This window comes from Caloenas nicobarica, chromosome 1 (assembly GCF_036013445.1).
Source record: "Caloenas nicobarica isolate bCalNic1 chromosome 1, bCalNic1.hap1, whole genome shotgun sequence".
Lineage (NCBI taxonomy): Eukaryota > Metazoa > Chordata > Aves > Columbiformes > Columbidae > Caloenas > Caloenas nicobarica.
Window position 1 is genome coordinate 42,178,011 of NC_088245.1, and position 21,919 is coordinate 42,199,929.

General features: G+C 41.8%; 1 protein-coding gene and 1 non-coding gene across 5 annotated transcripts in view; both read right to left on the reverse strand.

Annotated features, from left to right (window-relative positions):
• Positions 1–21,266, reverse strand: part of LOC135990837 (putative RNA-binding protein Luc7-like 2) — a 35,484-nt gene extending 14,218 nt beyond the window's left edge. Inside the window, exons 1-3 of one of the 4 annotated variants that reach the window (XM_065638964.1) lie at positions 21,091–21,266; positions 20,822–20,948; positions 7,391–7,485 (exon numbers count right to left, since the gene is read on the reverse strand). In XM_065638964.1, the coding sequence (XP_065495036.1) occupies positions 7,391–7,485; positions 20,822–20,948; positions 21,091–21,228 (360 nt within the window). In that variant the 5' untranslated portion in view covers positions 21,229–21,266. Of the gene's footprint in view, positions 1–7,390; positions 7,486–9,166; positions 9,238–10,085; positions 10,112–17,392; positions 17,735–20,821; positions 20,949–21,090 lie in introns of those variants that run through there. The other 3 variants (XM_065638955.1, XM_065638939.1, XM_065638947.1) reach the window with 3 other exon arrangements.
• Positions 21,267–21,818: 552 nt separating this feature from the next.
• On the reverse strand, positions 21,819–21,891 carry TRNAR-CCU (transfer RNA arginine (anticodon CCU)). The gene has a single exon. It is a non-coding gene; the product is annotated as a tRNA-Arg (tRNA).
• Between the last annotated feature and the right edge of the window lie 28 nt (positions 21,892–21,919).

Genomic DNA, 21,919 nt, shown 5'->3' on the forward strand with positions numbered 1-21,919 from the left:
GATGAGGGAGGTGGTTAGGGAGGATTTCTTTTTGTCGGATGTCTCTATCAGGAGACAGGAAATTTTGGCTTTCCTTCCTCTCTTTGATCCAACATGGTACAGCCTTATAAATACTCACATGGCTTAACAGACAGGGAGCAAGAATGAGCAGGTGCAAGAGAAAATGACTCTTTTTCATTAGCTTTGCTGCTAAAAAAATTGTATCGTTGGAACTGCTCCTTAACACAGACTGTTCTAGTCTTGGCTAATCCCTTGAAAGCACCTTAACAGAAACATTACTACTAAATGTCTTTCTTAAAAGTTCTATTAGCAAACCCCAACGTAAAGAGACATTAAAAAAATTTAAAACTCTAAAACTAGTTTGCATATTATACGTAAAATCAGGCTAAAAAAGCATTTCTGCTGGTATTTCTGCAACATTAGGTAAAGACAATTCATCTTGGGGTTGATTCATCACTGTCAAAAGTCTATGCTGGATAGGGATTGCCGAGGACCTTAATAAACACAGAAGACATATTATAATTTGGCTTATATGACTAGCTGCAAAGTAGATGAATGGCAGATGAAAATGGACAAAAGATACAGTAAAATATTATTTTCATTTTCTACATGTCCACCTTGCAATTTAGTGCCAAGATGTGCCCTCCCTCAGAGGCAAAGAACAAGCATTGGCAGTCAGCCATGTAAAGATCAATCACGTTTGAAACAGAAGATGGCTATGAAGAACATTAACAGGTTCTTTTTCCACTGCTGATACACTGACTTTCAGACAGACTTAACACTAAAAGTGATTTACAGAGCAGTCCAGATGAGTAAAGCAGATAAAGAAAGGTGAGAACATCCAAGTCCTCAGGCTAGATATAACTAAGGTTTATTGAATATATGAAGCCATGCTTTGGGGGTTTTGCAGTTACTGCACTTTTCCTCAAGATTAAAACCAGAAAAAAGCCAACACATTCGGAGAATCTTTCTTACAATTGAAAGTTATTGCTGAAGATTAGTCTAGAAAATAGTCTAGGCAACCACATGCAAAGCAGGATATCAGGAGTCCTTTTGCTACAGCTGAGCTCCGCTTAAGAAACTAGTGTCTCCTACTAACAACTTGCTAACCATTTTCTGCAATACTTACTTTATTTCTCCGCGATAGGTGGGCAATTAAAGCTACTTGATTTCCCAGAGCTGAGGTTTAGAAAACTGGTCTTTCATCCCAAACAATCTCATGTTGAAATGATTTACTAAATCATTTTTGTCATCCCATCCACAAAACTGCTAGAATGCCTTTGGTATTAATAAACTAAATCTATGTAATCCATATTTCTGTAACAATGATGCACAGCTCTGCTCCAATCAAATCAGGTAGCAAAAAAAATAATCAAATGAGTTAAATATGAATAGACAAGGAAGAGCTGGCCAAGGACTCAGGCAATACTCTGAAGAGTTTATCTGTAATATAAATGTGCACTCAGAGTAGCTGACACTAATAGCTGAACCAGAGACGAAACACTGATGTGATGCTGTTTCTGGAACATGAAATTAAGGCAGCTTTCTTTTCACATCTTGAACTATTTACAGCAAAATCCCCATTTTGGCACTTTTACCACTACTACACAACCCTTTGACCTCAGATATTAGATTATTAAATGTACTCTATATACAGTGCAAAAAAGACCACAGAAAAGCCAAAGCTACTTAAAACACAAAGGCCTAATGTTGAGTCAAGTGTGACACAGTAGCATGCACTATTGATGCTTCTAAAACCAGTATGCATCTTTGACAGATTTCGAAAGAAGATACTCTGTGTTTATATAGAGAATTCTTTCTAGCTATAAAGATACCTATACCAAAGCAGTTCACATACAGCAAAAGAAGGGGTTTTTGTTTGTTTGCTTAAGAAGATCTGACAGGACCAAAAAAAATACATTGGAGGAACCAGATCTCTCCCTTTTTCAAATTGTCAAGAGAACTACTGGAATTTGTATGCAAACACCCTTGCTACCGATGAAATTGCATTTCTCTACTTTTTGCAGCACTACAGCAAATAATCACTCTGGCACACCTAAGCTTTAGGCATGGAAATAGCTCCACTGAACCAATGAGACTACCGGCAACTACACTTCAGACTAAACCACCTTACTAAGACCTATCTGCAGACGTGTGAAATATTCAAACTTCTCTTCCACAGTAGAAGGAGATCTAGACAGTACAGTCAGTGAGCCTAAATCGATGCAGCCCACCTTGAGAGAGATCTCTAGCTGCAAGTGAACTGAATCTTCCTTTAGGTTCCACAGCCTAGATCCCTTCTGACTCCAGTGCAAGCTTTCACACCTAGCTCCTAAGCTCAAACCTAAATTCAGATGTCTTAATCTGGAGCTGAATTCCACCCTTAATAAGATTAATCACGTATTAAAGTATATTGCTAAACCAAGGTATCAATCAATATGGTTTTAGTCAGCTGGAGTTCTGAAGAACAGAATGCAGCAAATTCCTGAGCACCGAAAGATATACTTAACCGCAGGACTGAGCTGATGGCATACTTTGATGTCAATATAAATAAAATGCAAAAGGCAATGTTCCTCAAAAAATACATATAAATATAAATACAATTTAATCCACTAAGCAGAAAGGAGCTTCTCAACCATGGTTTGCAAAATCACATACAGTATTTGCGAATTTTTTTCAACAGGGGAGCACAATCAAGCCATAAGAAAGCCAGATTGCTGCAGAAGTGTTGAAGTGCTTGGGCTCTTCAAAGGTAGCTAGCAGGTTACTATAAATATTCAGGACATTACTACCTTTAAAATTACTAAAAGCATTTTCTTTAAATCTTCCCACCTTGTCATTGAGTACATGAGTACTCAGCTATTCATTCAGAAACAAAGACAGAGAAAACACATTCTCACACATCTTGTAAAACCTGCTGAAGACAGCACAGAGCTTACCTCCAGAGAATATTGCTTAATAGGTTTGTACCATTACGGGGGAGTCAAGTGACTCCTACACATGTAGCTTTCAGTCCTAATCTCTTAATAGAGATAAATACAAACATTTTTGTAATGCGAAATAACTCAAGAACCACGGTTTGGAAAAACAAACAAACAAAAAACCCAAAACCACACAAGCCTTATCATCAGCAACCATTAAGAATAAAAAAGGTAAAGTGTGTTAATCCCTTAAGACAAAAAAAAAAAGAAAAATAAAAATTGCTAACTTTAAGTGGCAAATTACTCAGCATGTCCCCGTAGCTAAGGTTTCCAAAGTGTTACTAATCTATTATTATAAAATTCTCAACTTGAAATGAATGAGGAAACTCTTAAACCACTGACTTACGCACATGAACCAGTGCCCAAGTAATCATTATGAAAAAGCAGAGCACCAAAACCTGAAAAAAGCGTTATTTAAAAATAAAAGAGCTTTTGTGAGAGGCATTGTCAAAAGCAGGTTTTGAACAGACACAGCTCTACAACCTTGAATACAAAGCCACTCCTGTGATATTACCACTTAGTTTACTATGTGCCTCACAGAAACTTCAAAACACATGTCAAATAAAAAGATAATCACAAAGCAAAACAGATTTGCAATTATAATTTAATAGACTGAAACAGGACTCTTTTTTTCTCTTTTTTTACATTTTTGCTATTGGGACTCACTATTCTACCTATGTCTTCCATGTAGCCCATTATTCCCATTGCTCTTAGAAGCAGACCACAAAAAAAAAAAAAAAAAAAAAAAAAAAAAAAAAAAAAAATCAAACCCATACCCTCCCTGAAGTGACACAAAATCATTTCCTGCAAGCACTAAGACACCTCTGACTAGGTGACTTAGAATTTTCAAGCCTGCAAAACAAGCACGCTAGTAACAAAAAAAATGTCCCTAAGTAAAATGAAATAAAATAGGAATGTAACCAAAATCTCCTGATTTAAGTAGGTAACAACTGAAGCTCGTTAACAGACAACTAGACAAATCTATCTAGAAAAGTAGAACAAGAGGGTAACTGATATGGAATGAATGCTGTTAGCAACAGCAGTCAGGAAAAATAATTACATTTCAAAATATAGCTAATTCTTATGGCTTTACACTCCAAAGTCAAATACTTAACGGTTCCTTTAAATACAACTTTATTGTTCCTTTAAATACCAACTACTCAGAGGAAGCAAGACACAGAGAAGTGCAAAAGAAAGCTCAAAAAAGTAAGCAGCTGTGCATTGTTGCCAATCTAGACAATGGAAGTCTCCTAGTAAAACTCAAAACCCTACTAATTTGTACAGCTGCTTTTTTCCCCAAAACGTTTTCTATTGTTAACCAAAAGATAAATCTGATCAAAGAAACTTGAGGAAAAAACCTACTGCAAGCGTTCTGGAGAAGTCTAGAAATAATAAAAGACTTCATACCGTATTCTTAAATATACACACACACTGCATCTTACAAGAGAAGAGAGAATACATGCAGAAATCTGGACAACAAAGAAAAAGTCTTCAACCTTCTAAAAAAAGTATACACACATACACACTACTTCGACCAATACATACTGCAGCCTGGGGAACATGATATTATTTATCAATTCCTTGGCAGAGTTTTGAGTACTCGGCCATTACAGAAAAGAACACACTAAATTAACAGAGCCTACTCATGTGAGTCATTGCGTTTGTCTTGCGTTATCTGTGAATGTCCTCCTTGAGTGCTTTTGAAAGAGTGGGTGTTTTGGAATAGCACAGAAGTCTGCATTTTGCAGACTAGAGCAGTAAAATGCAGTTCACAGGAATTGCACAGATTATCTTGTGACACAAAAAATAGCAATTCAGGTCCAGTCTTTTACTGGTAATCTAGTCAATGAAGATATTTAACCTCAGGAAATGTCCTCAGAGTACTTATTCTTTCAGAAGGATAAGATTCTGGATTTGAATTAAAATTTTTAAAACCCTTGTTACCTGCAGATCTTGAACATGAACATGCATCAAAATTTTCGTATCAAAACCGTGGAGAAAACTCCACAATCATTTTCCAAATCAATGATAAACTGTGCAGTCACACTGCATGCTTCTTGTCCTTTTAAAAACTGTGCTATTAAGAGCGAAGGTCCATTTCTTCAGACCCAGGACCAGGTAAACAGCTGAACATCACACGGGTCAGATAAAGCCTGTCTCTTATGAGCCCTTTTCTACTACTCCCACTAAAAGGATTAAACTAGTCGCTGTTTTTCTGGAACCAGGATTACATAGTGGAACACATTTTGTGGTCTGATGACTAACTGCATCACAAGGAAGGGGAAGAAAAAAAAAAGGCTGATATTCACTGAATAAGCTTAGTTGAATACTCCAAGAGTATGAAACAGATGAGAACTTCTAGTGAGGACTTAAAGCAAGCCTAACCTACAGGCTTGGTCTGCACTGTAAGTGGCACCGATGCCTGATAACTATGACTTTTATAATTTTAAAGATAAACATTTCTTCATTGCTAAAGACAGCCATTCTAGAAATCTTTGCTTACAGAAACTAGACCACAATGAAAAGCTGTCAAATTAATCTTTTAATAGTATCTTCTTGTGTATTCTGACCAATGACTCTATATTTTTATAGCTTACTGTTATGCCGCATATCTTCCCCCAACCACAAGCTATTTTCCTCATCACACAACCAAAACACCGGACAACATAACAGATGGGTGAAGAGAAACACGTTCTTCTCCCTTTTTCCTCCATTTGATTCGGACAGTAATGCACAGAACAGTTCAAAATAAAACTACATATGCATTGGTATACAAAGCATTGATATAACTTATAAAAAAAGAATGACTTGAAGGTAAGGAAAAATGTGCAAGATGCATTATCTTCAGTGTGAATTACCTTCAGTATATGTCAAACACACCACATTATTTTCAAGACATCTGATTTTTGTGGTATGATAGAACTTTGCGATACAAAAGCAGAAGGAAAGAGTGTCTTTAAGCATAGAAAAAAAAATTTAGGAAGCCACAAGACTTATGAAGAAGGTCAACTGTGGGCCTTTTCTGTTCCATTGCCTTTTTTATTGAGGCAAATGCTAAATTCTCTAGTTCTGTCCAACGGTTTATTTTGCCTTTTCTTCCTGTGCTTCTCAGCAATTACAGTTGTGCCTACTTTTGCAGGGAGGGACTCTGAAGAGGAGGGAAGGACGGACTGTAACTACCGGTCTCTCAGTACAAGAACCAAAATTAGTAAAACAAAATTTGTGTGTGCATGCATGTTTGAAGCTCTTTGATCAACCAAAAATGTTATGGTAATTTAAAATCACAGCTACTTGGAAAGCACGTTAGAGGCCAGGCAACAGGTAAATCAGCTACTAAGTCTACATATTTCAGTTTTCCATTTTGCAAATTAATTTCATTCTGTATTTCATTAAAGGCTCCAGCCAAGTTAACCATTTGGAATGATACAGCACAGACAACCAATAATGCTTCAAATAACCCTTAAGACAGGTTTTCCAGTACTTATTTTTCCCTCTGCCACAGGATAAGAAAATGTGCCAGCCTGAAGAAGGAAAGCCACCAAAGTGCAGCATTAAGAATGGCAGGCACACAAGTCTCTGCATATTATACCACTACATCTCTCTACTGTCAATTACTCTAACACCATGGAACAGTAGGTTACATAATCAATGCAATGTAAACTCTGTTTTTCACAAAGAATAAACTATGTTAATCAGGCACCACAAGGTAAAGCATGGACACACTGACAAAGCTACTGGCAGGTGTCTAAGCCCCTTGTTTGCTATGCTCAGGCAGAAGAACCTCTGCTCTAAAGGACACAGAAATCCAAATTAAACAAGTTACTAATATGCCATAAATGGAGATTCTCAAATTGCCTTAGAGTTTGTGGAAATGGCCCAGTAACTGGGTATCATACAATAAGTGTCACTACCACGTTAAATATATCTCAGCTTCTAGATATGTAATTATTTGAACTTTCAACTGTTTTCGCTAAAGTATTTCTCAACAAAGAAAAATCACCTCTCTCTCCTACACAAATATTTGTGTGGGATACTTTCTCACTACAACAAAGTTTTAAGAAAGTAACTTGAATAATTTATGCATAAATTATATGTCCTTTTTTTGCTACTAGTTGCAACTATACCAGTTAAAACTGCTATAGTGCAATTCATGTAGGTAACATTACGAATTTATTTATTTTTCTGTTGTAGCAAACAACACTGAATTTGAAAATAATTACCATATAGAAACTTATAAAAATTAACTTCATAACCCATTAATTAGTTGTTTATAAAAGCCCCTCTGAACCACCTGAGAGCACTAGATTGATAGCTGCTGAAAACTATGAAATTAAGAGATATCACAAAGAACAAATATAATTCAATTTCTCCATTCTTATCTAAATAAAACACAAGATTTAGCTACATACAGTTCCAGAGAGCACATCGTGAGGGCAGCAGTTGAGAAGGTGGCTCTTGCAAACTCTGTCATCACTGAATTTGATTCGCTGACGGGTCGTGTCACCTGCAATATAGAAATCAGCACACTCCAGGTTAGAAATCTGGGGAAGCCAGACATGTTCTACAGGTTACATGCAAAGCGTTAACATTGCCCTGTCACATAGTGAAGGTCTACGGAAACTAGAACTGTATGCTTCTTTGCCAAAAAACACCAATACATGTTTTAATGCTCTATAATGCTATTTAAAAATCCTCTCACACTTCCCCTTCAAAAATGCAGCGTGAAAAGTGCTTGAAACCAGAAAGACAGCATTAGCTTAAAAACACTTTGTTACAACAGCATTTGTTAAATGAGCTATAGGACATTCTAGTCAGATTTTGCATGAAATAGTGATGTATTTGTATGCAACAATTAGCATATAAAAGCAGCCTCATAAACACAAAATGATACACATTGAGTCTTCACCGAATCCCACTTGATACTCATTTTATGATTTTGCTTTTGTATGCAATGCACCCTCTTGCTTCTGATGGGAGTAGCATAGAGTTGGCAGAAGAATGACTTTAAATGCTTACGAACCTGAAAAAAGTCAGTCAAACATATGGACATAGCCTATATGCAAAATTATTTTACAGATGTTTGCATATCTCCATATCATAAGCTGTATTTTTTTTCTTTTCTATGTGCTGTTTGTTGGGCTGGGAACATATGAATTATATCTTCATCATGGCAGGTTGTAGCTCCTGCATCAGCAGAAGCATCAAACCGCCCACACACTGAGGTCCAATTGCAAGTTTAAATAACCCCATCTTGGAGCAAGACCTAAAGTCTTCAGAATAAAGTAACCAGCTGGTATTTTGGGGATGAGGGTGGGAATATGTCTTCCTTCCAGTCATAACATAATTGTCACTATTTGAGATTCGGAAGAGCGATCACTGCTACGGCTCTCTTGTTGTTAAGACGCAGGCATGATAAAACACCTTAATTTCTCTCAGGATGTATCTATTTACTAATTTTTTAAAAGATAGCAATTTGTTAAGATGTCTAATCATTGAAAACCTACTGGTGAATTACTGAAGCAAGGAGGGCTGCTGGAAAAAAAAGAAGACATACAATGAGTTCCGATAGCAGCCTTTTCCATTTCATCAAATATTTTTAAGAGTGTAGATACATTTTGCAGTTAAGGTTTATGGCTTCATGACCTGAAACACTGAGAATTTTGAATCTACTGAACAATTCAAGAAGCCAAATTCATTACTGAGGTAAACACAGAGGTGAATAAAAAACCCCATATCTTATCAGTCAAGCCTTTCCTCCTATTATGTAATCAGATATTTAAATATAGTTCTATGCATAGGATGCTAATATATAACATTTTCAGATGGGCCAAGTTTCAGATTATTAAGCAAACGGACGTTTCCAAAATCACCAGATGCTTAATTTGCCTGGGGGCTGCAACAGTTAAAACCTGTAATCCACAGGCTAAAGACAGCTTCAAAGCAGTTCAACAATAGGTTTTCTAGAGAGTGACCTTACTGCTTAGTTATACTTACACTACAAAAAGTTTAGAGCAATCCCTTTATAATCATGCCTGCTACTGCAGTAAAGAGTTTTGCCTTTTTTTTTTTGCTTTTGCTTTTTTTTTTCCCCCTCTTTTTAGGAGGTGGATCTATATTTTTTTTAAACACATAACTGCGTTTGTTCCACATTCATTAACACATCTGAAAAGTTATTGATAACTCACGGCTCGGCGAATGCGGGGCCTTTCTGACACTCCCTTGCAGATTGATGTAGGCAGGCAAAGATACATTGAACCTTTATAAATAAAACAAGGGGCCAGATTGTTCAGTTTGTATAGAATAATAGACTCTGCCAGCAATTTTAACACAGCATCTAGAAACACATGTTGACTGTAAAGATTCTTCTATATAAAGACAAACAAACAAACAAAAATCAAGAAAAATATTTTAAAAAACCACAACTGATGGCCTAAAAGCACTAACTCATAAGGAATCAAGGAGTTATCAAGACCAGAAAATTGCTCAAAGACTCATGGTTCCTTACGTAAAATTGGAAAGTAGTATTTTCAGAGACGTTACCTCAACATTTAGATGTAGCTTTTTCCACACCTCTACCACAACGAGGAACTTGACACTACAGCTACAATACAGTCTCTTTTTCATCTAAGTGGCTAGTACGATAATCACAATTACCAAACTGAGACAAGACAATATAAAGGGGTGAAAAAGAAAAAAAAAGAGGTAGCAGAAACTGACCAATGACAGCCTCAAGAACATGTTCCATATTTACATTTTAAACACTTCTTTCTGCACTGTGCCTTTGGTCTAGTATTTAAGACTTTCTGGAAGGCTCCCATGCACAGAACATTCAGGTATTTACCTTTTCCTTCCTATGAAAAAGCAGTTTCATACATTTGCATTTCTTTTTAATCTATGTTATTTCAGAAGGAAAGGTTTAGCAAAAAGGTATCATATACTATGTCCTAACAGTGACTGAATTTTGTGCCCCTCTGACAGCTCATTCTAGAGTCTGACAGCCTCAGAAAATGCTTTTATTTCGTTGTTAATTTTGTGAGCTCTGATACCCCTAAACAGTGCAGACTTGTTGGCAAAGACAGAAGATTAATTCTACTGCTGACTTACAAATGAATCATCTTGAGCAGGTGATGACCTGTGGTCTACATGGGTTGCCGAGGGGAGGAGTGCGGAATAAAATCTTTTACTGAAATCCACTGTACACCTGACATTCAACGCATAGCAAAAGAGAGTTTTGCAGGTACCTTCCAAGAATTAAAACATGAACAGCCATGTTCTTAAGCTAAGGACTTAAGTGGTATGTCAGATAATGAAGACGCTACTTCTCATTGTCAAACTATACTTAGGTTTATACACTCTTTTTATGGTCAAACGATCAAGTGAATGCTGAACAATGTTTATGAGTATTTTAAAAAAAGGCTTTATATATTTTGTAAGAAAACAATATATCTGGGTACCAAGTAGCTGCAGTCATCTACATTTCAGAAGTATCCTCATATGTTTATAAAGAGGACACTATCATTGATATGTTAGACCTTCTTACAAGTTCTATTTTAATAGGTAAATAATTAAATTAGCTAAGAATAGCAACTTATTTAACCCTGGCCCTGAAGAATAGCAGAGCATTCAACTACTTGATCTTTAGGACTCATGCTCATTAAAGAAATCGATGTAATTTAGCAGGGCATTATAGGAGTCAACACCTATTACTATAAGGTATCCCTGTTTTTCCAATTAGATTTTCTCCATTAAAAAAATCATATGATTGATGAAATTTATATGGAGATACAGGAAAAAAAATCCTAAAGAAGCAGTAGCTTTAGTTTTACTTAAAGTACTGTCCCAAACCACATTTCTATAAAAGATTACTTTTCAGATGAATGGAGAACTTTAAAACAGAATTGAAACCATTCAAGAAAAAAGCCAAACATTAACGAAATTTTACGCTTGCATATCTCATATTCTTTATAAGTGTAAGAAAACTGCATGTTAGAAATAAATATTAAAGAGATGATGGCAGTAAACTTTTTAAAGGAAATTTTCTAGTTTGTATTAAACTTGCCAACTGCATGCATCACAATGTTCACTTGTACTATACAATCCACTCTGAATTTCCAAGTCTAACTTATTAACAAGACTCCACAATGTCACTTCTATTCAGTATATTTTAATCACAAACCAGCAGAATGAACACTTACATACCAACTATGCTTAGCATTATAACATGCTTATAACAACGATTTATTTGATCCAGTGTCTTTTGCTATTCTGAGGTATCCTAATATACTACTGACAACAATCCCAGCACACTGATGAGAATTACCCTTTCTAATCCAACTGTAACCTCCAATCGCAAACTGATGGTGCAATCCATCCACAACAATGGGCATTTTCATGCTGTTGACGTTCTGCGTTAAGTTACATCAATCAAAACCAGTTAGCTTTCCACTCACATTTTTTAAGCATGAGTCCCAACAGGTTGGCAAGGGACTCTGAAAGCTTTACTCATGAAGAGCGACCGAGTGGAATATCAGGTTAAAGACTGTGTATCAAATTTCATCAGCAAAGCAAGCCCTGTATAACAAGTATTCAACATCATTATTTAATTGAGGCTCACGCAGTCACAGAAGATCCTGTTCCTGCTACACACTGAGCAGGCAGCTAATTCTGATGTTTTTCTCACAAACACTGGATACATCTTTACCATAACACCTTTAGAATAATACATTTCTAAGCAGGATTGCTTCTGGTTTACACTATGGCTGAATTAATACTTGTAAATGGAGAATATAATGAAATCATTTATTAGCCAATGCATTACAACTTGAACAAATATAGGAAAGATTACCTTTGAGGTATGAATATGCCCATTTGCTTCTTCATAAATGCCATCTCATACAGTGCCCCTAAACCAGACCAGAAAAATTCCTCAGGCCCTTCACTGTTCCCCTCATTTTCAAGGGCTAAAGTACCAGAATTTAGAATGAAGCCAGCAAACACACAATTCACTAAACATGACCATTGCTCCTAAAACCTTCTGATCATTCCCAACTGACAAATGAAGAATCTTTTCATGAAGTTTGTGTGTTGCTACTATTTTCAGGTTTCTAAGTTGATATCAATTTAACATTTTGGGTAGGTTTTGCAGAAATTCCTGTATACAAGATACTTTTTTTCTGCCTTCTGCCAATCCATGTTCGTAAGAAGAGCTCTCAGAGGAGGCTCCTGGCTCCCCGACCCGGCTCTCAGCACGAAGCTACTGAAATGGCCAGCAGTCCTCCAGTAATGGACAACAACATACTGAAAACTGACTTCAAAAGCACATACTATCCTCCACCTCCAAATGTAAAGCAAAGTGGAAAACAAAATCTACGTACCCTGAAAATACCAACCTCAACACACCACTCATCCTTAAGTAGACAGAGAACTCTTCAATAATCTCATATGGAAACAAATTAAAAAATGGGTTACGAGTTCTAGATTACACCTCTGTTACCACATAAGCGGTGTCATCAAACACAGGATGACTTTTGAGATAAGCACAGGGTGTCACTTCGACTCCTCCCAAACAAAGAGGACAAAAAAAGTCACACATTAGTAACCAGTACTAAGGGTAACTGAAGTGGCTAGTGTAAAACAGAAAAACTGATTAAGATATGAAAAGATGCAAAAAGGATATTTTAAGTTTCCATGGCAGAAGACAATGATCTAGAAAATAAAAATGCTCTCCTACTAACAGCTAAAGAACTGATTTAAAGACTCCAAACACAGCAGTTCAGCTCAAAAAGGCAGCAGGGGAAGCAAAGGAGGTGCTGATCGGCACTTCTTACGTATGGGTTCTGTACAGCTAAAGGCTTTAAAGATTTTTCCGCTAGTCACGTAGCATAGTATTTGTTGGGATGCTTGGGAGAACATTTTCATGAACACATGTAAGTCTCAGAAGCACACACAAATCTGCCTGTCTCTTAAGAAGAAATCTAATTAACTTTGCTAGTTTTTCATATTTCTAGAGTATAAACTAGTTTTGATGTAACAGCAATCTTGAAAAAAACAAAAACAAGCCACCACATTTCTTTGCAACAGTCAAGTCTCAGTAGTTTCAAGATGTTGTGTTGTTCCAGGGCCATTCTGATCTGCTCTGCCTCTGCAGTTCTGTCAGAAGGAATGATTCTGCTCCACCCTCTGATTCTAACCAGCTCCTCACACAGACTCTAGCGCTCATACGGCAAGGCAGAGCAGGTAATAAACAGGCAGAAGAGGAATCAGTTAAACAAGATAAGCTGACTTAAGATACAACGGGATATTTACAATCAGGCCTTTTAAAGAAAACTTGGCAATCTTTCTTCATTCCAGCCATATTCTGAAAGAAAAAAAAGTATTCCTGGGGTACTAATATCAATTCTTAAGATTTCACTCAATTTGTAAATGACTTGTTTAAAACAGTTATTATCCTATCTGTAAGGATCACTCCTATTTTCTAGAGAATAGGGATGGCAAAACCAGGGTTTATCTAAGCATACTATTTAAAAAAAAAAATCCAGTTAAATTGTATTTAGAAAAATGTGATTTTAATTTTTTTATCAGTTTAATTCTAATGTTTCTGTGAGACAAGTTCCTGCAGCTCTGGTCATTAACAATAAAGTTGAACTAACCTTTTAACTATGGACATATATTAAAAAAAAGTCCTTTATTTTAACTGCTAACAGTAAGAAAAAAAAAATTAAGAAAACCATTTGTATTTAAGTACATAAGATTAGCACCTGGTCTTCAGGACTCTTTATTTCTCAATATTTGGGAAACTCACATTTATTCAGTAGCTTATATTTAAGCCTCTCTTTTTAAGTATGTCAAGTTATCAGTACTTGGAATGACATACTTCAGAGAAGATTTTTTCAGCCTGCAATCATGACTATATTAAATTAGTTCAACTTTTTACTAACATCAAAATCTAAGCCTTTTTTTTTCCCCCCTTTAAATTTTGGCGTGGTCCACATCCAATCCAGTTTCCTACTTCTTGCCAGAGAAGTGTGTAAGAGAAATTTGAATTAGGTATATTTCAGGTATTAAAAGAACAAACACATTTGCTTTTAAATATGTGCTTTTCCACATGCGAAACAGAACCATATCTGCCATTTACAGAACGATTTCACTGTATTGACATTAACAATACAACTGCTTTTTAGATATCCCAGATGAATTCTAAGAACCGCAACTCACTGGAAACACTTGAAAAGCATCTGCCAAGTCCCTTCTATTTTGCATCTCTGTCAGGTGTCTGTCACACGAGCAAAGACAAGCACAGAGCGGGTGGGCAGCCGGCAAGAGGCCGCCTGAACATCATCACATCCTGGCAGGTACCAAGGCAGCCGTTCACCACACGTTGAGCGACGCCGTGCAACTACAAGTGCATCTATCCCGCTGTCAAAATTCAGACAAGGTAGGAAGGAGGTTGCCAAAGCAAGTCACAAAGCTCTCGGTTCTCCCTGCCTACAAGCACAGGGCCCCCCGGGAGAGGACACAGCCAGGGCAGGCCCAGGGCCACATACCCAGTTCAAGACAGTCACAAGCTCGGCAACTCTGTTTGAAATGGGAAACCACCTTACTAACACAGTTTATGTTTCATAAATATTCCTGCAGCAACATTATGGCTCAGTGGGTATTTTCTGAATCAATTTGACCAATACAGACCTGTGCTTTCCTGGTATTCTCAGAGCTCAACAGCAAATCCATAACAACATTTCATAATCACTTCCTTCAAGCTTCTCCATTCTGGCCCCAGAGACATCAGTATAATGAGTGTGCACAAACCTCCACAAATTACAGCCTACAGCTCATCTCCTAAAACCATGTTTGAGCATCTCATTGTGGAATTCTCAAAATAATTTTCAGAGCATGTTCCAGTTCTCTATGAATGACACTATAAGCTCCAAAAAAATTAATACAGACTACAGACTCAGGCAACAACATTAACTTTGAATTTACAGTTCATTCTATTCTCACTGAAGAGATCAAATGTTTGATTTCTATCTTTTCTAATATAGGTAAGAATTTTAAACTTACACAGTCTGGGCTCCTCAAAAAAATCCAAACCACCAACCCCACCATCACCAAAAACACCCCTCAAATGACAAAGTACAAACACAGAAATGAAAAAACACTTTGGTAATCTTGAACAACATAAAACACAAACATCACCCAAGAAAGATTATTTCTTTAGAAACATTTTAAACTCTATTGTTCTGCCAGGCAGAGCAAAATCAAAGGCAATGGGGATAAGTGTTGAAATGAGAGCTACGATCTACCAATAAATGAAAAAAATGCCATATTCTGATGAAAGGCTGCTATTTGCATATTACTAAAAATAGAATATTTGTCGAAGGTGATAGGAACATAAAAATCCAAATGACCTCAAAACACACTACCCTCAAGGTTAGCAATATTTCAATGACCTTGAGCCTGGCCTTGAATTTATTAATAAGCACCAGCTCTGCAGAAAACGATAACTTTCAGTCCCTGTGTGCACTTCGGTTTAAGGAATGTTCCACTGGATTTTATATTTAAAATAAAAAACCAAACTAGAATGGTGTTACACCATGCTCCTCAATTTCTCACTTAATCCAAAAATGAATACCAGTTTTGCAAACAGTCTTTTCTCCTTGTCCTTCCCCACCCTGACAATTTCGTTTAAATGCTTCCTCTCTAGCCAGTTGGTTTCTAAATAGTTCAGCAGATGCGGTTTGGGAATTACGGGCTTGGTAGGCGGCGGGGCGGGGGGGGGGGAGGTATGATTATCAATAAAATAACTCCTTTCTTACAATGCTAACAACAATCAAGTCTGAAATTGCTTTTCCTCTTTTAGATCTTAGTCCCTTTGCATTTTTGAGCACTTGCCACAGGTAAATCATGCTCTTCTCCCACCACCCAACAGAAAATACATTCATAAATTGAAACAGCCTCTCCCTCTTGAAACCTTCTGTGTAGCCTTAGGTAGGTCCGAGATAGTGATCTATGTGCCAACACTGGGAAGACTTGAGTTATATGAATGTTACTTTGCCAACAACTTAAGACGCGCAACCACCACATGAAGTATTTCAAATACTTCAAGACAAAACCACCCTAAGTCAGGTCTTTCATGATGACTACCAACCAGCCTTGCTCTGGAAGGCAATCTCCACAGAGCGGTAATTTTCCAATAAATTATCACACCCCTGTTTAAAACAACTGTAAGCACTTCACAGACAGCATTCATGTTATACTGGATATGTGAAAACTAGTTACGTTTAATTAAAACTCTAGATTGCAATAAAAAAAGGCATCAGATCATGTTACCCCAGTACCAACAGATGACCAGCACATACAAGGTACATCCCAGTTCATATATCCTACTCGGTTCATGGGAAAAGAGGTAACCATTAATTCAGCATGAAGCTTCAGCAAATGCCTGCAGGAGCGAGTACAACATGCCAAACATTCAAATAATCTCTGACTGCAGCGTACCCTCGGGTGCAGCATTCTCTTGTTTATAGGTAAAATACTACACAGCATAACGGGAACTGCTCTTTTCTAGCAGTCCCCAAACTATGTGGATTTATGGATGAGTGCCAATTCAAACTTTCATGTTGACTGCCACGCACCCAGACAAAAATTCTCAGCAGCTTTACACAGCGATAATCTTCATTTCAGAATGTAACAGCAGAGTGATTCAAGGCCTGACTGTACACCTACTATCTCTCTCTTGGCATTACTGCCTCTAGATGTTAAGCTTTTAGTTTGCTGCTTGAGGCTTGTTTGTTGTTAAAAGAGTCCGATCGCTTGGGTTAACGACAGTCTCTCTTTCAGAAAGGAACAGCCATACCCACCTGCTGACTGAAATGATGGTTTGGGTCAGACTTTAGACAAAACTATAGTAACACAAAAAAACCACTGCTCTATTGAAGTGGCTGGTGCTTTGTGGGGCTTTTTTAATTTATTTGTTTCCCCCCTCCCCGTGATCCCGATCCAGCCAACCGCCGTCCCCTCAGGGTGAGCCGCGCGGGAAGGCTCCGCGGGCCGCCTTTAGCGGTGCGGTTCCACTTACGAGCCCCGGGCACCGCGGGGACCGGATCTTACACAGCGGCTGAAATGGCAGCACCGCCTCCCGATGCCCGGACAACGGCTGGAGACGGCAGCTCCGCGGGGGGAGGCGGTGCCCGACTGCCCCGATCCCCGGGCGTGGTGGCGCCGAAGGCCCCCACCCGCCGCTGACCCACGGCCTCGCCAGGCCCCGCCCCCGCGGGGGGGTACGAGGGAGCGGGCCCCGGACCCGCCAATCACGGTGAACGGCCGGCCGGCCTGCCCGGTATCGCCGTGACCTCAGGGGCTTCGGCGGCTCCGCCCTCTCCTCCCCTCCCCCGCCCCGGCCGGGGGGCACTTACCGTCCCGGGACGTGCCCATGAGCTGGTCCAGCATGGCGCGCATCTGGGCCTGCGCCGACATCTTGAGCGCGCGGGGGCCGGCCCGGCCGAGTCACGCCGACAGCGGCCTACAAGGCCCGAGGCCCGGCGCTCAGCCCTCCCCCTCGCGTCACTGGCGGGCCCGGGCGGAGCCGCTCCCCCGATGCCGCGCGGGGGGAAGCGGGCGCTGCCTCTGTCTCGCGCTCCCGGTGGAAGGCGGCGCGGGAAACCTGCCTCGCGCCGCCACCGCCGCCTCCCCTCCCCCCTCCGCTCCTCCCGCTTCCTCACGCGCCCGCCACGCGCGCGCGCCAGCGGTAACGGAAACCCGCGCGCACGCGCCCTAGGCCCCCTCGTCCGCTCCGCGACGTCAGCGCGGTCCGGCCTTGGCGCCCGTTGATTGGCTACGGCATGCGGCGTTCGGCCTGTGACGCACCGCGCGGCGAGGTCCCTGATTGGGCCGCCGAGCCTTTCGCCGGGCTGGGCCCCCGGGGTGCGCTGATTGGCCGGGCGGCCCCGCGGGGCCGCTGTGTCTCCCCGGTCTCCGGGTCAGCGGCGGCCGCGCCCGGCAAGAGCGACACCGGGGCGCCCGGAGCTCCCGGCCCGCGCCCGGGAGGCGGAGGTCGAGCGGCGCCCGGCCCGATGGGTCCGTCCCGGGTTCTTGCCTCTCTGAGGGGAAACCAAGTGGAACAGTTCCATGAGGGTGATTCTAACAGGCCAAAGCACGTGGCTGAACTGAAATTAATGCAAAGCAGGAGAGAAACCTGGGCTGTGTAACAGACATAGAACAGTTTGGGTTGGAAGAGACCTTCAAAGGTCGTCTAGTCCAACCCCCTGCAATGAGCAGGGACATCTCCAACTGAATCAGGTTGCTCAGAGCCCCGTCCAGCCTGGCCGTGAATGTCTCCAGGGATGGGGCATCTCCCACCTCTCTGGGCAACCTGGGCCAGTGTTTCTCCACCCCCACCAAAGGATGCAAGACACCTCACAGCCCAGCAGCGTGTCCCCACTCACTCGTCCCAGCACAGGCATGTCTCCCTGGGATGCTCACCAAGTGACAGGAGCGCATTACAAATGAGGGTGCACAGGTGCACCTGGGCTGGGTAGGAGTAATGGTGAGCAGGTAGGTATGTCTGAGCTAACACTGATGAAATACGCTTCTTAAAGACAATTCTCTTTATTTGACTGACATTCAGCACCAGTTTAAAGCCCCGTGCTTCTCTCACACCATCAAGTGCAAGTACAGCTGTGTCAATGAAAAAAGCCCATGTAATACCCACTTTTTAGAGAGCCTCCCTTAAAAGCGAAGGTACTGTTCTGTGTTGCAGCTAATTCAACTTACAGAGCAACAAGATCCAGTCTCAGAAAAAGTATTTTCACTATTTCTACCTATCCTAATGCCTGCATTTTGTGACTATCCCTTTCTAACCATCGTGTTGCAATCTAGTGCAAAAAAGCCACCAACGACTGTCACCAGGATCAGTTCTAGCTGTCAACAGCCAGGGTTGTGTTCAACTTTCAAGGTTTGCTTAATACAAGAGAGAAAAGAAAACGTCAAAAAACCTTAACGTCCCCCCCCGCCCCTGCTCAAATTCTGTGGACATCACACAGGAAGATGTAGCTCTCAGCCAGGAGTCCTTTATAACAAGCATAAAAAAATATTCCCTACCTGGTGCTCCTCAGCTGTGCAGAACACATCCTGGCATTTTTTCTTTAACATATACATCTACTTTTGTTAGTCATTACGTTAGTTTGGATTTATGGGGAAATAACTGGAGAGATATAGTTAAAAATTTATTTACTACCATAGTATGTTCAGGGGAAATGGAGACATTTTACCTATGACTTGTAGCCACACCATACAACCTTTAGCTCTAGGTACTCTTTAAAGAGCAAAGATTGCTTTTGGCATCTGTTTCTGGCCAAATTTCAGCTTTTCTTTCAAAACTGGTTTCGGTGAGCCATGTAATTTTCTTCTGGAGCAATACACAACAGACTTTGGATAGAGCGAACCTTTAGTCCACCTGGAAAAAGCAGAATGTAGTAGCTGCATTAAATAACTCAGAGCAAGAAACAGGGCACAGCCATTCTCAGGGTATGGTGACTTCCCATAACTTTCATCTACTGAGCTGCAAGCAGGTTGGTACTTTCCCACCTGTGATGTCAGCACATTGCTAAAAATCCACCACTGCTTAACTAGGAAGACACTACAAGAATTGCAAATCAGATTTTGGTCTACAGAACCTTAAAACTTGTAGTTCACATCTCCTTACCTAAGTAGCCCAAATCTCCCCAGTTTTAAGGATCTAGTGTGCATATCTACCATACTCTGGGGATTAAACTATCCCCAAGTTTTAAATAAAGGGGTAGGGGAATATACAGATTTAGATGAAGGAATTCTATTTGCAATGCTTCTCTGACAGAATACTTTTTGTTTTCCCTGGTAGTAAACAAAAACCAAAACCAAAAAACCCAAAAGAACCAACCAAACACCAACAAGCACTCTTTTGTTAGCCTTGCTCATGGCTTCTCCCTCAAGTAAACAAGCCTCAAATTTTTAGCCATTATAAGTCACTCTTACTACAGATTTCTTACACATCTTGCATATAATTAAACCTTCTTCTGAAAAGAGGGCAGCAACAATTCAAGCCAGTATTTATTTTCTTATAAAAAGAAACTTGCTGTTCTAGATTGCAAGATAAGCAAGAAAATGGCAGCCTGACTTGTGTGTCTAGTGTAACTGGTGGTAATCAGTTCATTTTAGTTTTTTCTGAGATTCTCAGTGTGTAAGAACAGCATAGGAAGCCTACAGTCACAGAGTTGACCGCTGGGAGACACTGAGAAACACCTAATTCGTTATTATCTGTGTCTTTGAATTGTTACCACTAGCATACCACCATGGAAAAACTTTTCAAGATGAAAGAGGTTTGTGCTCACCAGAATCCACTAATGTTCCAAAGAAAGCACCTTTGCTCTTGGTAGGGTAGAAAATCCCCCACGCAGAGAACGCGGCTGGAAAACCCTACAGTGGAGAGGCAAATTCTACTACCTACAGATTTTGAGAGACGAACTCTTGCAACTCCTCAGACAAATGAGTTTAGCAGTGAAGGCCTTGTCGTGTTTTTCCACTACAAACCTTCCTCTCGTTCCGTGGAGGCTGCGTGTCCTACCACACGTTCAGGCCAAAGTGGTGCACGACAAACCAAGTGAGGGATTCCCAGCTATGGCTCTTTCACACCAGACCGGCAACCTAAACCCGACAGAAAACACAAACGAGGAAACCCAGCGGGTTTCCACAGTCGGGGATGTTTATTCGGGAATAAATAGGGAACAAGACACGATCACATTAACCCTTCCCTCCGGGCTGCTGCGGCAGGCTGAACCCCACCAGCCCGGCGACCTCCTCCGGCGAGCGCTCCCCTTTGCCGTGGTACTCCTGGTGCAGGGCCGCCTGCTCCCGGACGCTGCGCAGCAGGCAGAGGTAGGTGGCGGCCTGGAAGTGCAGCTCCTGCTGGGCCCGGCACAGCTTCTCGCTGGTCACCTGCCCGGAGAAGGGAACAAGCCGCGAACCCTTGACCTCCCGCCGGGCCCACGGGCTCCCTCGCTGGGCTGCGCGGCCGCGGGCAGGGCCGCCCCAGGAGGGAGGCCACAGGAAGGAGGGGCGGGGGTGGGGCGGCGCGTACCCGGTGGGCGCGGAAGGCCGCCAGGATGTGCCGGTAGGCGGCCGTGTCCCGGTACGGGCGGCCGGCGGGGCCGCTGGCGCGGCGGAGCTCGCGCAGGAGCCCGCGCAAGGTCCGCAGCGGGGAGCCCAGCGCCGCCATCTTGCCGCGCGCCGCCCCTCGCGCGCTGCCGCCCGGCTGCGGCGGCGGCGGCCAATGAGGAAGCGGGTGGCGCGCGCGGGCTTCACCCTCGCGCCTCCTGCCGGGTGTCGCGAGGGGGCGCGGCTGTTGAGCGCCGAGTCGAACGATCGCCGCTTCCCCCGCCCCGCCGCCGGCGGGGGTCACGTGCTGAAGGTCGAGCGTGGAACCGAGGCCCTTGCGCGTGTCCTCCCCCGCCTCGCGCTTGGCCGTTGGGTGGGGGGAGGAGCGACTCGCCGCCGGCCTGTCCGCGGCGCGCGTGGGCCGGCAATGTACCGGAGCGGGATGCCGGGGAGGCACCCGGGGGCCCCACGCCGCGGCGGGAAGCCGAGCTGGGCCGTGCTCCCTCGCAGCCCACGCGTGTTTCTGAGGTGTCTGGTCTTAAAACGATCTACAGCTCGCTAGAAGCCACGGGGGACGCTCGGAAAGCCCAGGACACACAGGCTTGCCGCAGCCCACGGGCGAAGGCCGGCGCGGTTTGAGGTTCGCGGAGCTCCTGCGGGTTCCCGCTGTCCCGCCTCAGCCGGGCACGGTGGGGGGGAAAAAAAAAACCCCACCCCAGATGGGACTCGAACCCACAATCCCTGGCTTAGGAGGCCAATGCCTTATCCATTAGGCCACTGGGGCTGCCGCAGACGCAAACGTGCGATGTCGG